Raw genomic sequence first — 19,241 nt, 5'->3', positions numbered from 1 at the left:
AACCAATGTGTTAGAACAAAACGGTTTGTTTTTATGGACGACACGTGCTGACAAAATGTTTCTTTATCACATTTTTGTGCTTTTTGTGTTTCCACCCACTCTTCCAGAAAGATTTTTATTAATTGTTATTTTATTCTGTTGTAAAACTTACATTTACAGCCATGACAAGACACCAATTAATATTAAATAATATAAGATTTTTCCACAATTATTTTGAATTTCCACGTATAACTTCACACTGATTTATGGCTGAGTTCAAACCAGTTTTGGCTAAGTTAAGTGTTTATGGGTAAGATTAAAGTGATTTTTGGCATCAAACAAGGTTCAACCTAATTGCATTTAGGGCTAGGTGGCTAACTACAGGTTTTGACTGTATTCAAATTGTGTTTAGAGCTAAGTGGCTACGTGGCTTAGGTTAACAATATCTTAGTTTATGGCTATATTTGTACATATTTTGTCTAAGTTCATCAGTTTAGGGAAACGAATCACTTGTTTGTGGCTGAATTCAAACAGGGTTCAACCTAATTTGAACTGCATAGGTGGCTGACTGCTTTGGCTTTACGTTTTACGATGTACAATATGACCTGTTGATTAATCCACGACCAAACCTTTAGGCTTGTGGTTTCTAAATGGCAACCCTAGTGCCTGTGTAACAGACCGGCTCCTCCACACAAGATGACTTTTCCTGCTCTCAAACTGCTGCTGCAACAGCTCACTACCAGCACACTTCCTCTCTATTTCCTCTTTGTCTCTCTAGTTGTAGCAGCAGGAGCTGTCACTTCTCTTCCTGTTGTTTCTCACTGACTCTCAGCAGAGCTTCAATTACCAAACACCACCGGCTGCTCCCCAACAGGCCAGCTCACACAACGTGAGCTGGCCATTAACCACACACACACGACAACAGACAGGAAACAAAGACAATGTGAGTGGACGCTGCTGCTGCTGCTGCTGCTCAGTGATTTACACCCTTCCATGAAATAACCAGTTGAAACTTCCTTTACTTCCTTTTTCTGTCACATTTGTTTTAATGATATTGGCCTAAAACTATTTACTAACAAAGTCACTAGTTTCTCATTACATGACAGACACTTTGTGCCGCTGTTGCAATACAGATTAGACAGATTGTATCAGATTATAGGAAATAAAAAAGGACACAGAGAAAGACGAAGATTATGAAGAAAAACAAGAAAAATAGTCACAAGATGTGCTAGAAAAAAAATAAATGATGAGGACGTTCTGGTATCACATGTATTTTTTTTAAAAATGCTCCTTTTTTTTATCCCTACCTAATGTGTACTTTTACTTCTACAAAACCTTAGAATCTATTTAGGCCAAAATGATATTGCCTGATAATAAATGAGTAAAAGCCCAGTAAGAATAACAGTGTGTACAGTACGTGGCTTTAAATCACTGGTGTGATTTACTGATTTAATGGCACCTATTATGTCTGGAGGTTTACAGGCTGCCACCTGATTATGACAGCAACAGACCATAAAACTCTTCCTGCACAGGCGAATGCCTCGGCCTCTGGTGCCAAACAAGTACAAGAGCACACACACATACGAGTGTAGCTGCGTAGCTATCAGTGTGGGGACGGGATTTGGAAGGAAAAATATTTGTGGTGAGGACACTTTATGTCTTTATAGGGACAAAACAAATCAGTTTTACACGGTCACCTTTATTCTTTCGCCACAAGGTGGTGCCAAATCTGGCTATCATGGTCTGCCCTGTAGGACAACAATGTTCAACGACCCATGTTTCATATACAAGGAGTGTGTGAACAAAGACTAAAGAGCAGCTAACCCCCAGAGACATCGTTAAAACTTGGTGTTTTTGATCTTCTCTGTGTTCTCTGTGGAGTCACTGAAACTCCACTGTCCATTAATAAAACCCACTTTAAATGACAAAGTGTCAGTGGAGAGTAAATAACACTGCAGCATCTAAATATTGATCCCTCACAACCTCCGACTGAGCGCAGTTGAAGAAACAGCAGAGTTGACAACAAGCAGATAATATTTTGATTTTGAAACTGACAGAAATAACTGACACTACCGACGAGAGAGTCTGTAATTAACAAACAGAGGGCCCAGTAGGTGGTGTGATTCTAAGGTCAGACACCACTGAATGCACAGGAGTGTGTTGTCTGTAATCTTTCATCTATTCTGTCCGTGACATAGAGACATTTGTCAAGGTCCGTTCTGCTGACCTGAATCCACAGTGAGCCTGAGGCCTTAGGGTTATAACGCGAAACTTAAAGCAAACAAGTGTTTATCCACAACAGATATGTGTACATGGACACATTTATTTATTTGTAATAAAATGGAGAATTTTAAAAATATATATTTTTCTTGTTAGTATAGTCCTGGACTTGTTTGACCTTCGAATTTGAGGTCAAACTTAGTGAAGACATTACTGTACAGTTACAGTCTTTCTGATCTGTTGCTCCATTAACTACTATGTACTTCATAACCATGGCCCTCCCTCCCCACATCCCCCACCCCTCACACACACTAACATCTGTTCTAATCTATGATTTCTTTTAAAAAAGATACCATGTATTCTTAGTCATTTGCTTTATAAATACCATGGAGGCAGTAGTCATGGTAACACCTCACTCCCCCTCCCTCTCCCCCTGCCACTGTCTGTGGGTGGGCTGAGCTGTTCAGGATTAATAGGGATTAAATCTTTTAAATTTCAGACTATTAGTAAAAGTGGTTTATTGGTAATAGTGTTATTACACTATTTCATTGTGTGTTAAATACAATGTAAATATATGTATGTATACATACTGTATATGTATGTATATGTAGGACAGGTCATTAAAAACAGAGCAGTCAAAGGGTTTGGCTCTCATTTGACACAATCTCATAATAAATTAAAACAAGAAAAATTCAAATATATTTCTAATTCCTTAGTGCGCGGTAGTGACCACATACTGTAACAATCACATGTTACTGAGCCATAGAGCTACATGCATTTAAACAATACGCTGGTATGTAATGTAGCTATACATAATAGTTATACATGACATGTCAGTTAAGGTTATATGAGTAAATATATATATATATATATATATATATATATTTAATGTGTTCAGTGTAGGTCGATCACTTTAACCTGGTCGTTTTAGTGTTTTTCACACAGGTAGATCACTTTAGCCTGAGGGGGCACTACTAGTATAGCGATTGAAAAGTAAAAATAAATTAATAGAGTTTAATACAAGGGGTAATGTCATTAGTTGATGGTATGAACCAGGGGTGTGAAACTCATTTTTACCAGGGGCTCACATCAGCAATACAGTTTCCCTTGAAGGACCGGTTGTAACTGTACGACGGTCTAGACGTAACTACTCCATAACATATTAATACATGTTTCTGCCATTGATTATCTATCAATTATAAAATTGGCTCCTGTAAAGGATACACGTGTGTGGGTGGGTGTGGACAGTTCTTGATGTTCCAATGATTAGCTATGCAGTGCAGAGGTGCTTATTTACAGCATCATTAGCGCTCCAGACATTGTCGTCATCACCAACATCATCATCATTATTATTACCCCTGCGGCGGCCCCTGGTGTTCTATACCTGACGTTGTCGTGCTTCTGGATGTAGATCTTGTGAAACATCATGTCCTCCTGCTTGGCGTTGATATCTGCCTTCATCTCCATAGCAACATGGCGGGGAAGCACGGAGAGCAGCAGCCGTTCCTGCAGGAAAGGCGTGGGGGGGGGGAATAAAAGTTCAGTGTTGGAGAAGAAGTGAATTTAGAGGTAGAAGCAAAGGAGGCAGAGACACTGAAGCTCAGCCCAAAAACCCCACCACCTCACCAGAGGGAAACACTGACGAAAAATTCAGCAGATCAGTCACAGACTGTCAGCTCGGTGTGAGGTTTTAATAAGGAGGTGTTAAAATCTATAGGGACCTGTAATTGGCAGCCTGCTGTATATCACATTCACATTTGTCCAGTCCTTGTCTTTGGATCTTGACTTGTATTTTAGATCAGATTCTACATCAATCATTTTTCAGAGGTTGTCATAACAAAATCTCAGGAACAACCAAAGTCAGAGCAGAAAAAAAGATCAACTTAAATCCTTAAAAGCATAACAAATAATGTGCTTTTTTTTAACATTAAATTAAACACATTACAAAATGTGTATTCAGTGACGTGACATGTGACGTGTAACGTTCTAATGCATTTTGACTCAAAAACAAAAGAGGAAAGTAGGAAATCTAAAAGGATTATGCAAACAATCATAAATGAACTAAAATTAGTGCAAATGTAGCAAAACATAAAAATGTATAAAGAATTCTGTAAAAAATAAAAACTCTTTACAGTGAGATAAGTTTAAGTCAAGCAAATCTATTACGGATTAACAAAAACAGATCATTTGTGCTTTAGCTGCAGCACTGTCCCTACATGAAGGATATACAATGGTTATTTTATCAGAGCGTACGTCAACATCAACTCTCTCACCTGCTGCTGGTTTTCCCTCTGAGAGTGAAGGCGAGCTTGAATGCACTCCCTGGTCTCCTGAAAAGCCTGTCTCTGGGAGCCCTCAGCTGGGTAATGGGTGCAGATGCCAACGATGTTGGTGCAGGAGAAGATCAGAACGTTGGACACGATCTGTGAAAACAAACAACAAAATCCCAGGGTTAGAGCTCAAGAAATGTAGGTTGCGTTTTTCCAGTTTCTCCAGAGTAGTGCTAGACACACGCAAACTCTATTCTCATTTAAAAGAGACAGTGGACAGATGAGGCATTTAACCCTCCCCAAGAAATCAGGCTCTTCAGGCTGTTCAGCTGCCCGTGTTAACAATGTATCTTTATTCTTAGTTTTAGTGATATATTGTCCAATGTCACAACATTATTAGAGACTTTTTGCCTGTTACAGATCCATTTATTTTTATTTTAGCCTGAAATAGTCTTCTGTTAATAATACGAAAATGAAACAGTAGCATTTTCCTGCTTGTTGCCTCACTGATTGAACATCACACCAATTTCCTGTTTGAAACCCAAACTAAAGAAGTGTCGATAGGGTACGCAGTATCGGCGAGTACATAAGTGATAAAACTTTATACAAAATATGTAGTTTATTAGAATCCATGCTTGGTTCTGGACCACACTTGCATGTGCGTGCTTATTTTAAAAAAAAAAGTTTTTTCATTTAAAACAAATGTCATAAATTCTGGTCACACAGCCCCAGTTTGAATCTGTGCCCATCTGAGACAAACACAAACAGCAGATTTAGAAACAGTAGGAGGCCGAAGAAAACCAGCAGCCCTTCTCTTTTCTGTTTAATAGTCTGGAACAGGCAGCTGAACAACATTCACTCCAGCAGCTTTTCTGTTGCCGGAACAAACCAAACAAGCACTGTGCATCTTTATTAAGTGAAAAAGCACACTCAGACGCTCAGGAGTGACTAATGAAAAAGTCGACTGGAGGTGATGCACGACTAAGGGAAAATTAAGAAATGAGGTGTGAGACGGAGAGAATTTAGAAAAAGGTCACCCACTGATATTTTCTGTCTCTTATCTCTCTGACACACTGCCAGGCTAAGAACTCATTTAATTCACTACTAAACATAGCAAAGGTGTACGATTTGTATGAGAAATCAATTTAATACGAAGAGGGAAATATCAGAAATGCCAACATATTCAGAGGTAAATGCTTTAGCTTTAAAGGCTAATACAGCTAATATTTTCAGCAGGTTTTCCTCCAGTTGCCTTATTAAAAACTGAGGTTTTAAATGTTCTATAAAAATGAAATTTAGAAACCTTGAGGCTATGAAAGTATATGTAGTATTAGTATATACTTATATAACATGTATAACATTACATTAAATTCGAAAAAGGCTCCATTTTTAGGTTTTTCAAATTTCCTTTCCATTGACTGAATGTCTTACAAACATAAACATTAGCAGAAATGTAGCATTTCGTAGCATGTATAAATGTTCAGCCCCTAAGCCCTAACCCAACAGCTCTTCACACTTTAAGGTTCTTTGGTTTAAAATATTGAAGATCTGAGTTTTATCTTTAGATAGATGAATAAATAGATAGATAGATAGATACCATCATATTTTTGAGGTAGAAAAGCACGGTTCTTTCACACCTTTCTTATATTCAGTCAATGGTTACGAGAAGATTCTGACAATCCCTGTAAGAATATAAATTCCTGCATAAAATCCTCTCCTGGCCGTCTACCCTGACATTTACAGGTGGGCTCCTGCTGCCTACGGTGTAGTGATCCAGAATGCAGCTGCACATGCAGCCCCACCAACTGCTCGTAACACCCGCCAGCCCCCGCACTGCCATAGAAACAGCATGCATCAGAGGGATGCTTTCAGCAGGTCAATACAAATATTCCCCCGGCCAGCAGCCGTTCTTTTTTCTGATAATACTGCCACTGCTTACTTGGAAATGTGTGGGTTTTTATTTAACACAGAGAACGCATAAAAGCACAAAAACAATATGACTGAAAAAAAGATACCATGAACTCTAATTACCTTTACCTTTATTTTTTTTCTCTATATATTTTACAAATGTAATTAATGTCCTAACAAAACCGGTTATTTGCCTAGGTGACTCATGCATAGTCTTTTTTTAACCTCACTCATGCTGACTCATTTTAGTAGGACCTGAAAGCTGCTGAGCCAAAGACAGTCAAGAGCACTTAGGAAAGTCATGTTTACAGAGAGGGGAAAAAAAGATGGTTAAATCCCCATGTCGGTTTGAATTTAGTCCCCAAATGACCAAGAACCTACGACAGCAGTAATTCCAACTGAGCAGAGAAAATGTGATTTATCCCTTTTGGGGATGGAGGCCCACTGCCTAATGTCACTCCCGTCGGTACCGATCTTTATCTTTTCCACACAGATATTCTGTTATTATCTGATAAATGAAGGTGGAAACAGATACATCCCCCCCACCCCTAGTGAATAATTATCAGCTGGTACATCTTTTTATTGAAAATCCTGCTTAACACATGCAGTAAAGACATTGATGTATGAGCAGAGAAAACATCAAAACATTTCATATCCTCCACGTAGAAGGTACCGATGCAGTAAGACCTTTTTTCAATATTTTCTCCTGCTTTTTGTTGATATTTTTCATTGCACAAAATGTTGGAAAAACAATATATATATATATATATAATTGCAATAATTTGTTAATTGGTTTCATATTGAGGAAAAGACATTGGTTTGTAGTTTTATTTCATTTGTTTATAGGAAATTTTGCAGGGGGGGTGAGGGGGGGGCAACAGACTCAAGGTAATGACCTTCCTGTAAACATGAATTCCGCTCTCCAAATGGAGGTGTGGGTTTGAATCCCCATTCTGACAAGAAACTTTCCAAGAATCCTAGTAAAGACGAAGGTGCCCCCACCATCTCCACCTTTCCTCTTATATTTAGGCTGTTAATTTAAACTACTAAAAGAAGCTGCTTTACAGAACCACACAGCGGTGCGTGCACAGTGGCAGTGTTGACCCGGCGGTATGGAAATCTATTTTTCTGTTTGCAGCCACCCATAAGGTGCAAAAGCCTGTCCTCAAACTGCAATTGTCTCACTATGCTTGGACCAGACTTCTGTTTTGTATTTGTGCATCTTGTCTGCGCGGTGTCAGCAGCCAACGTGCAGCCCACACAAGTGAGAACAGCAGCAGTCACTAGAAACGATCCACAAATACAGCATCCTGTGCTGGTGTCTCTGTCGAGGCCTGTACTTCACAACAGACGTTTGAAACGACTGAGGATTTGATGACACCACATGTACTACAGTCTGCAGCAGGGGTGTCAACTCAGTCACTCAATGCATTGACAATTAACACACAGTCTACGTTGGGGCAACAGTACCAGCTATTTAAAACACCAACATCTAAGCTCTGGTAGGAGACAGAAATATGAAGTATATACAGTATCCCCCGTAGTTTGGTCTGCGACCCTGTGGTTAAGAATCACTGCTGTACAGTATCAACTTTTCAAAAATGTAATATTTGTTGTCTATGATTCTCAGTCATTCAGGTCATGGTCAAGGTTGAAGAGTTCTGTTGCCCCCACCATCTCCACCTTTCCTCTGGCAACTGGACGTGTAATATTTGTTGTTTTGATTCTGAAAACTGTGATAAGTCATGCTCAGTATTCAGGTCAGGGTATTTTTGGCTTTAATTCAATTAGCTTCATGAATTGGTTTTAAAAAAAAAACATTACCACAAAAATCTCACTTGGCTGGAGGTGAAATTCTTCCTCTGATACAAGACACTATGGACGTTTTATTTTGCGGCCCCCACCTTATCACAAATGTGGACAAATTATGTTCAGTCCACGTGCTCTGTTTTGAACATACAGTAATAAACAGAAAAAGATAAACAGCTCTCTGTCAACCTCGCTCTGTTCAATGGAATTCACTGCACAGCTGTGTTGGTCTGGGGTTTTTTTTGTTTTTTTTGCTTTACTTACTTTTGATTCCCTCGTTAAATGGATTATGTGTGTGCAGCCCCCTCAGTTAACACACTGAGGCACATTGTGTGCTCAACAGATATATGCAGGTCATGTGCTGCACTGTGATTACTGTGAGTGGTTCACTGCCAGCCTCAGTCTGTAATGCAACGTACAAGAGAGGGGGAGAAAACCTGTCTCACGTTAGAGACCGTAGGTATTTGTTCCGATTTTTTTTTTTTTTTTACCCCCGGAGCAAAGTCAGCTGCTGCACTAATGCCTTTGTAACAAGCAAAAGTACCACACGCAGTACAATGTACCAGCCATTCTGTCAGACACATATTATCAGACTACGCTGCTTCCTGGACTATTGTCCGACAAAGTGCACATGCGCGAAGGCTGTATTTGTATAAGTTGCAGAGAAAAGCAGTGATTTCTGCAGCAGGAACCTACATTTAGACAGTTGTGAGTGAGAGTTCTAAAATATCAGTCTGTTCTGGTTTTTACGCCAAATTCCTTCATGACAAAACTTTCCACATTTATTCAGGCCTTGATTTTGTACGATGAAGGCACGGAGCGAACCTTCTCCTGTGGCTGGGGTAACATTAACAACTTAGAGCTTAGTGGTTTGAACCATAGCTACATTGGTCTGTAACCTGGACATGAATGTGTTTGCAACGTACATTACGAGCCACTCTAGTGGAAAGTGTCAACTTCAATCGTATTCAGATCTGCTGTTAAAAAACGTGATAGAACAGAGTCATCTCTGCCTGGAGGAACTTCTCCAGACTCCTTCCTCTGCACCAGGACACTGTATGCTTTTAAGCAGTGCTGCTGCAGCACAGTAGACACTGAACTCCTGGGAACTTAAAGGTCATTCTCTGAGTCATCAGGCCTTTGAAGAAGAAAGCCCATGGACAAACAGAAGGAGAAAAAAAACACATTTCAATTTTTCATCTTGTGCATCAAAAGAGAAAAAAAAGGTACAGTTGGAAACACAGAGCATCTTCTATAGATGAACTCTGCAGCCACACCGGGGACAAGGATGTAACACTCACTGCTTTGTTTCCTGATGCTGTTACATCTTTGACAGGAAATATATACTTTTAATACCCGTGTAATGCAGTGTGACTGGAAAACAATCCTGAGAATAGGTAGGGTAAGAAATGTTAGGAAATCTGACTTGCCTGTCTGATTTATTAAAATCTAGGGGCTGAACTCAGATTTAATTTTACCTCCGTGGCCCTGTGAGCAACTCCAGGCTTGTGAAACAGTCGAAAACAATGACAAATCAAACATCCTGTGACACACACTCTGTCTGACACTGGAGAAGCTCAGCGATCGCAGAGAGGGCGAGAAGAGGACAGAGAAGGCGTCCTGGAGTCTGCCTGAAGGATAACACACAATGTGAAACGACGGGTCTTCTGGGACAAACTTGTCCTGTAGGACTCCTTCTGCTTCAGCCCTACCTTGTTTTCAACTGGGCCAAAACATGAAGTTTAACGACCGCAGGACAACAAAAAACACAATTTGACTGCTTAATGTCAAACGTTTGTCCTGCTCTGAGGCCAACAGTCCAATCACTTCTCGCTCGTTGTTTTTCATGCATAACATTTACTGTATTTTCCACTCAGAGCAACCCCGAGCATTAGCACAACAATGATGGATACATTGTTGGACATACAGTACTGATCCACACTCCTGTCTATATATGGTGCTGTGTTGCACCGGAGCGGAGAACTTGTCTTAGTGGTGTTTAATCTTCAGATACAGAAATACCCACAAATAAAGGAAGGCTTTCACAAAGTGGATTCCAGTGCAGAGAAAATACACTTACTGTGGATTTACTGCAGCCATTTTCCTGGACAAAAAAAAATGCCTTCCATCCAGGAGCTGTAATGCATAATTTACAACCCACAGAGGTTGATCACAGCACTTTACAAAAGATGTAGAAGAAGTCCACTGGTCACAGCAGTGCTAATTTTGATTCAGTCTTTTGACTCTAATGTGACATTGTCCAAATGTAGTCAGCAGTCAATCATTTAATCTTACGTTCTGGTCGACAAACTACCAAAATTATTGTACATTTTTAAAATAAAATATTCATACATTTTGTTTTATTTTGTTAAGATAGTCCAACAATAATAAATATTTAAGAACTGGGACAAAAAGATGGTAAACTTTGATTTTTACCAGATTTGGAGAGACTTGATGCCAGTTTTTGATAAGTTTAGATGTTTGGATGTTTTCTTCTTCTTGGGTCCTGTACTGTAGGTTAACTTAGGGGACAATTGGCAGTCTGTATGTGACAAAATGATCCTTTTCAGATAGTTCCTGTTATTTTTATTTAGCTGGAGCCTGTCGTTTTAGCCTCTGTGAACTCTTTTCTTCTCATTTTTTCATGAACTTTGAAATGGAAGTCCAACTCTTGGTTAAGACACTGTTGTGTCATGTCTTTCCCACTTCATTCCGACTATCCCGTTACTATGCTCTGTGCATGAGCACGCTGCCAGTACCAACATTTTGCAAACTGATTTTGTTTCATTGCTCGGCTCCTGCCTCTCTCTGCTGCACTGAGCGATTGTTGCACAGGCCTGTGGAGCAGCGGTCCAGTGAGATGACCATAAAGTTGGCTGCACAGTAAGAACTGCTGTTTTATGTCTCGCTCGAGGCCTGCTTTTACTACTCCCATGGAGTGAGTAATATTTATGTCTCTGTGCAACTTGGCTGCCTGTTATCTCAGCACGTAATATACCCACAGACATGAGGGCCAAGAGCAAACTCCCAAAAGCAACAAAGTAAGCAGGAAACAATCTGAAACATTTCTGTCATTTGTACGACACATTACAGAGTTTGTGTCAGAGCTCAACGTGTAACAGTAGAATACAATATGGAGAGAAATTGAAGGATCCTCCTCTGAATATATGGTTTTCCCTGTTTACAACAAATCTATACCTCCTGAGTCAGTGGAGAGGGAGAGAGAGAGAGAGAGAAAGTGCCAACCCTCCGTGCACTGTGTGTGCCTTCGATGGCCCTGTAGCGGATAAATAATAATTCTCAGTCCTGGTGTATGTGCAGCTTTATGTCTGTTTTATATATTTGCTTGAAACCACGCTGGAAAACCAAAACCAATATATAGCCAGAAGTGGTCAAAGCTGAAGTTCCAAAAAAAATAGGTAAGGCTGAGCAACAGAGACAAATTAACAAGAATTACACCCAATAAATTCTGCCAACAGAACTGATGCCAACTGATGTAAAAAGAAATAAAGATTAGAAAAAATAATATGACATCATTCTAAGAAGTTGTGTTATAGTGAAGGATGGGATTCACAAAATAATTTCAAGTTCATTAATGTTAATAAACTGTTCAATATTACATCTGGCTACTTCACAACAATAATCATGTGTTTACTCAGTCAGTCAGTTTTTATTGTGTGTACTTTTCAGGCTCCCACCAAAACTCTCCACTCAGCACCTCATTACCAACCTTTAACAAGCAGAGTTCAGCCTTTGGATTTTTGGGATTTTGCAGCAACATTTAACAGCTCGTAAAAACAAGCTCTAAACCGTTTTCACAGTTTTCACTGTTGCTGTCAATTTTTCCACAATTTAACTCTGAACTGATGCACAGAATGCACTAAGTATCCAGAGATCTGCCGAGTCATGTGTTTCCCCAGAACACAAACATGATTCCGTGATTATCAGGCTTGAATAACTAAACTATTTCAATATTTTTTAATAAATAGTTTGTGACCAACATACACATAGTTGCAAACAAAATAATGTGTTCAAAATTAGGTATTTAGAATCCAAACAACAACTGAAAAGTCATTTGATGACACTTTTATTTATATTTATATATTTATATATAAATATATTTTATAAAAATTAAGCAACTCAGTAATTTAACTAATAGATAACACACCTACCCTACAAAAAGCTTGCCCCTGGTGGCCATCAGTGGTATTGCGTTGAATTCATTGCATTTCTAGGTGGCTTAGACAGCTTAGTCTATGGCAAATAGAAATAAAAATATATCAGAGTTAAAACTAAAGTGAGTTTATTCAATATCACCACTAGGACATTCCAACTAGTTTAAAGATTGGAATGTCTTAAAGATTGAGTTGATTTATTAAGTCAAACTGATGTCCTGACAGTGAATTTCATCACAAGTAGGTGTAAAACCACAGCAAGGTCCTGTTTCCTGTCCATTAGATAACTAAGATTCCACATTACTGGAACATTGTGTCCAAAAAGAGCTTTTTTTTTTTTCATTCTTGTAGACGTTGGTTCCATCAAAGAACATTGGTGACATACACCGTCATGAGCTGCAACAGGGCGAATGTTGGCATCATTAATGAAGAGTGGCACTGGTTTAATGTAACTCAGGACGACAGCGTTCAGCTGTTTCATTTATGCTTTATTCAGGCTTAGACGGGCTTTATCACAGCTGTGCAGGGATCAGCTGACTGGAAACTTCCACACACATTTGGTGAAGCAGCGATAAATAGACCTAGTCAGTACTTCAATACAGGTTCATGGTATTTGGCGATAAATAGATTTAATGTGGCTCATATGTTTTCTCACAAGATGCCGGTTCTCCCAAAACCAGGATTGGTGCTTAATAACCTGTAGTTATCGCAGTCAAATCTTTAATAGGATCCATTCCTGCAACATTTTTATTCTCACATCTTACCTTCTACAAGCAAAACCTTAGGCGTTGTACCATCAACCATCTCACATCCTGTTAATCGTATCTCCTGCTCTGAATGAGTAGAAAATATAAATAAATTAGGAGTGAGTTTGTAATATTGCATCATAGACAACTGATATTTTCACATATCTGAGTCAGAATCCTGGACTTTTAAAGTAAAGTTCAACTGCTGGAGAAGCGTCCTCCAGATGCTTGAACTTCAGAGACATGTAAACGTGTCAGATGTCCTGAGCTCCACTGCACTTATCTTTTCTTGTTCCAGTTTTATCCGCACGCCTCTTGTGATGTTTCCGTGTCTGTGTGTCTGGTATGCCTGGGTGTCTGGGAGTTGTCCTGGCAGCCAGCGGCCATGACAGTTCTGTGTGAGCGATCAAACACACACATGCGGAACTCAGCTTTCCACAGCATCGAGCCAAAGTTTGTCCACAGGCTCTGTGTGGCTGTCGGACTGAGTCTCAGTTACAACTGGCCTGTTCAGTGCCAGTTTACAATATCACACCTTTCAAAATATGCCAAACGCACTGCCAAGTCTGCCAAAGCCCTTCCGACTGTTAAGTGGTGTGAACGTTCCCTAACAACACATCTCTGCCTGTTTTACAACACCGCATCTTCAGGACACCCGTCTGTCCTTGAGCATGCAGCGTTATGGTCAATGCTAATGTTTACCAGGACGTTTATTTTCTTGCATTACTGCAGTAAATATATTAACAACAACACAGCTTTAAGAGAATTTTCATTTAATTGAGTCAGTTTGAGGAATAAAGTTATTAAAATTATTATTTTCTTGGCTTTTTACATTTATTCAGATTATTTTTCCACTGATCAAATCATGCCAAAACTTTCAAAAAATTGTCCAGCTTATCATAAAGGGTTTTGGATACAGCATGACATTGAATCACATACTGCTGATGTGTGTGAATACTTAGGTACTCTTTACTCATGTCGTTATTCTAATACTAATTTACTTTTTCTGTGCAATGGTTACAATCTGCACTTTGTGACTGGATTTGTGGAGTTTAACAGGCGTTTTATTAAAACACTAGGAAAGTTGGTTAGTGCTGTTGCCTTACAGCCAGAAGAACACCAAAATGATCCCTGGTGGTACTGATGGTCTGTCTAGTTGACATGCGTTTACTTTATTCAATATCACCACTAGGACGTTATCTCTTAATCCCATTATAGGATTAATATCCTATTTTCTATAAAACCTATTGTAATTTTTTACCCTTTTGATTCACATAAAACTATTTAATATGTTATTTTCTGTTGTACCTCATCTTCATTGCATCTCTCTGTGTGTGGTTCCATGTAAGTCATGCCCTGGTGCCAGTGCAGCAGCCCACACAGGATAAAACTGATTTATAGTCAGAGAACTTCTGCAGAGCATCTTCATCTCCGACAAAGTCTGTGGTCTTCTCTCACTTTGACCAAACCCACTACGATGCTGGAGCTTTCTACAGTTTTGCAAGAACTTTAAAATCCTTAGGGCCTTTTTTGTTCTTCTACACATTTTTTACTGCGCAACCGAACAATCATAAAAAGAACAAGCGTACACTGCAGGAAAATCCCGCCCCCGGCGCTGCATATTCCAGGATATGTGTATCAGTTAGCCGTCCTCTTAGACACTTGCGCACGTCAACCCGAAAAACAACAGCGTCTCTGTTTGAACAAGAGTGTCGGAGGTCAACTTCCAGCCGTCACCCGTTGTCCAGCTGTTTTAACTCTGACATGTTAAGGTGGCAATGCCACGAGCAAGACAGAAGAGCGACAACGTATCAATCGTCTCATTGTTTTCAAGGCAACAGCTTTAGCAGCTTTCTGGGGACATGGCAGCTTAGAGCAGTAGAGCAGGAAAAAAACAGCCGTTTGTGATGTTGCGGAAGCATTCATTTCTTTATTTCCTGTCATTATACAAGTATCGACTATGCTTTAGTTGTGAGTTGATTATTTTTGCAGCTAAAATTGGAGCAGGTAATCTGAAGACACAATTACTGGGCCTCAGAAAATCCGAGTCTCACGTTGAACACTTATAATAAGAAAAGCTTTTACAGCAAGTGTGGGAGGCTAAGACCGCCTCTGTGAACAAGTACAGAGTTTCCATAACATAATTTTTTTTTATATGTTTTTCCAAATCCTAAATCAACAATTCCCTGCTCATACTTAAAAGACCTTAGAGGCAAGAGATTCAACTTGTATGTATTGAAATTTGGCATAAAACCATTGTGCATGACTAAAAGTGTTGAAGTTTTTTTAGTTCATGGTTGTTGTGAATACAGATTATTTGATGGCTAGGTTTGTAAAACAAACCAAAATTAACACAAAAAATCCAATTTCTATAAATGTCTTAAGCAAAAAACAATGTAAAACCTTTTTTACAAAAATTTTAAAGAAAGAAGACATGGGTCAATGTGCGAATGCAACAACTATCCCCAGGACTTGAGTTTGAACGCACTGTCTTGACTTTGAACACACAACTTTCTGTAGTACATCTGCGTATTCTAAAACCAGCTATTTCCTTCATACCTGCTTAAAAAATACCTAATTAAATGAACAACATTTGTTTTGTCTCAGCAAAGCAAATGTTTGCCGGAACATGAGGACAACCTTAGTCGCCTTCAGCTCAGCTTACGAAGCAGCGGTGGTTTAAATCCCATCCATATATGGCCAGGTGAAGGAGCGTGAGCCTTATCGCACCCTGTGTTACTTTACTGCTACGCCTCATAGTCATAACACATGTGGGAAGCGTCACTGGAGACAGATCTGAGGAGCCAGGCCGTTCCTTGACAACCAGCCACAAAATAATGATAACCCCAGAGCTGAGAGACAGCGCTTGTCGCCCGATTTGGACCATCTGTAATTTCAGAGTTAGTTTTAGCACAATCTAACCAACGCTGTTCTAAATATAAGTAAGAACAAACAGATGTACAGACACACATCTCTCTTTCTCTGGAAAGACTACACTGATCCAATGTTTCTAGATAACATATTTTCTTTCCGCAATATTTCAATCAAATTCAATCAAACTAACCGACTTTGGTCTGTATTATCAATGGGGTGTTTACATAAAATACCCTGTATTGAGCATATACAATACAAAAGCAATTCACATTAGCATGTGAATGATACATTTGGCTGAAGAATGAAGGCAGCATAGATAAATAAATAAATAAAAGATCATTTAAAAAACAATTTTTAGATGACTCCTCTACTTTTAAACACAATCTGATTGTTTTTCATGAGCTTCCTTGATGACAAGCTTTGCAGATATTTACATTTTCAGATTGTTGCAGTTGTTTTGGTTTAAGATTGTGAAGTCCATGAGACAAATGTGATTTATGAATCTGGGATATACAAATACAATTGACTTAACTTGTTTACACGAAAAAGAAAAAACTTTCAGGATTCTATTTGGCCTACAAATATGCCTGATGAACGATAACAGATGATAGTAAAGTACATGCTTTCAATCAATAACATTCAGCAATATAGTGTCATCTTGACCAAATGACACAGGTCCAAAAAGAACATCCATTTTATTCATTTGGCACTTGAGACAAAAGACTTGAGACTTGACCTGGACTTGAAGAAAAATGACTTGTGAACATCTCTGGCCAAAGTCTAGTCCTAAGAAAAGGAACTTGATCTGTTCGCTTGTAAACGTCACAAAAAGTCAATTTCCTGTCCAGTTCATTTTTCACTTCAGATCTGTACATGTGCTGTGTGATTTCTCCAGTTCTCATTAAGGCCATTTCTCTCACATTACTGGTGGCTGATCAGTTAATGGGTGAGTGGAGCTCATGTATGAGTAAGAGAAAAACACGGCACTTTTCACCCTCCAGCCATCAAAGACCTTAACGACAGGACAATAGCTCTGCTTTCATTACTGATGACGATGATGATAATGGAATTACTTTCTCAAATTAGCATAATGGCACATAATGGGCTGGATGGACTCTTCGTGCCACCTTGACAATGGCAGCCTGTGAGCAACGCCACGAAACTGTGCATGCGAGGACACTGTGTGCACCGCTGCACACAGGGTTCTGTCAGATCACAGCTTTTTGATGATACCGTGTGAAGAGAGAAGTAGCTGAAAAGAGTGATGAAATGATGAGCTCTGTGAATAGGTTTGAAGTATTTAGTTAGGTTATAATGGGACAACAATCTCGAGCTCTATTTTTAATGCGTGGGTCAATGCTCTATGGAGTTCAATACCAAGCAGTGGCAGGAGAAACACCAATGACAAACAAAGCTGTGGTTTTAGCAGCATTTTTTGAACGCTTGCTGTTTGTTTTACCAGTAAATCCTAAAACCTAAAATGAAAATGAAAAATATTCAGGACAGAAATTTCACATTAATGGCATATTTACGTAAAATGTCAATTGCCTAAAAATCCATCATCTGATCCTCTCACGCAGATGTTCAAATTTGAACCATTCTGTCTCTGTTTGAATGGACCACAGGGGGCATATTTAATAATTATATATTTTAAAATGCACCTTTTACACCAAGAGATGAAAACAGTCAGGTGCTACTTCAATGCAGGTTTCAATCAACTGATTACATAGAAGTCACTCAAGTCAAAGTCAACCTGCTGAAGTTTAATCAGCGCTCCATGAGATCCCAATTTTAAAGTAGTGAAAGGTGATAAAGACTATCAGCATACACCAAAACTATCTGCAGCAATTAAACCCAGTTATGTCAGTAAGGGTCAGAATCTCAGCTCAACGATGCTGGCATTTTTGTTAAATCCAAGCAATAGAGCAGTGATCATCAAATGGTGGGCCGTGGGCCGAATCTGGCCCACCGAACAATTTGGTGGCTGGATTCCAAAGTAAACATCAAATGTTGGACAAAAAAAAAATATTTTCTTGCGTTTGAATCTCTGGCCCCCAAGTTGTCTGTCCAGAAAAATTCTGTGCCTCCAACAAATACAGTTGGTGACCTCTGCCCTAGAGCATTAGTGGATTGAAGCCGCACCTCCACAGGGCTGTTTTTTTTAAATACATCTACATATAGGTGAGCAGCACTGTGGTAGGAAGTTTAAAAAGCAAGTGCTCTTTTATTAGAAAATATATGGCTTGACTATTCTATTGATGCAGATTTATACCGCCTGCTTCACACACACAACTGTATTTGTATAGAAAGTCCACATTCAACACTGCACTGATGATACTTTTGATGTTTTCCTTCCAAATCATTAATTGTCATGATTGTGTTTGGAAGAACTATTGTCTTTCCCCAAATCCATACTATATTAAAAAATATATAAAATATTAAAAAGTGAATGATGCTGCCTGCAGTGATTATACTGGAAATTATGGCCAACACTGCAGCTGCTTTGAGCTATATTTTGCATGTTCCTTTCACACTGCCTTTGGCCAAGGTTCCAGCAGCAGAATGCATGAATCTCTTCATCACCAAAGACCTTTGTAACTGGAGTTGCTGACCACAGGACAGTGCTTTACAACAGACCAATGCAGATGAAACAGGAGAATGAATATTAATCATATGTTTTGGTATAGTTGTACAGATGTAAGACATTTTATTAACATAATTTTAAAAAATCCAATCAGGAATGTAAGTCTGGGTTAAATGGCAAATCATCACTGAATCTAAATCACGAAAGACAGAATGAATGAATAACTAAGAACATTTAAGATGGCAGGTATCTGTTGTTTCACGTCACAGGATCTGGTTACACAGGGAGAGGCATATGGCCAGGTGAAAGGTGAACAGCCGGCCAGGAAAAAAGGGCTGTTTCCCTGGATACCATGAACTCCAATGGTTTAACGCATAAGGCCCACACACACAGACACACACGCTCACGAGTTGTATTCATGAGGTTTAACTCAAGATCTGATTCCTACTTCAGTTGCAGCCACGACCTTGTGTCCGCAGAGTTTTGCTGACTCTGTTCTTCAAAGAGCCAGTGATTCATTGATTATTGTGTTTGCTGTTGAGACAGGAAAGAAAAAATACCTGACGTGGACAGGTCAATAATTTTATTGAATGCAACCCAATGCAAAATAAAAATCTCCTTCTCCATGCAGGCTGGTCAGATTGGTCATGAAAGTACAAACACTGTGTGCAGTGGT

General features: G+C 39.2%; 1 protein-coding gene across 1 annotated transcript in view; it reads right to left on the bottom strand.

The window, feature by feature from the left end:
• The window catches only part of adcy5 (adenylate cyclase 5), a 49,787-nt gene that overhangs the window by 21,100 nt on the left and 9,446 nt on the right, over positions 1-19,241 (bottom strand). Inside the window, exons 2-3 of the mRNA XM_008328329.3 lie at positions 4,473-4,622; positions 3,584-3,705 (exon numbers count right to left, since the gene is read on the bottom strand). Coding sequence (XP_008326551.1) covers positions 3,584-3,705; positions 4,473-4,622 — 272 coding nt within the window. The remainder of the gene's footprint in view (positions 1-3,583; positions 3,706-4,472; positions 4,623-19,241) is intronic.

Source organism: Cynoglossus semilaevis, chromosome 16 (assembly GCF_000523025.1).
Source record: "Cynoglossus semilaevis isolate Cse_v1.0 chromosome 16, Cse_v1.0, whole genome shotgun sequence".
Classification (NCBI taxonomy): domain Eukaryota; kingdom Metazoa; phylum Chordata; class Actinopteri; order Pleuronectiformes; family Cynoglossidae; genus Cynoglossus; species Cynoglossus semilaevis.
The sequence above is the reverse complement of the archived record's forward strand: the minus strand, read 5'-3'. Positions and strand labels throughout refer to the sequence as shown.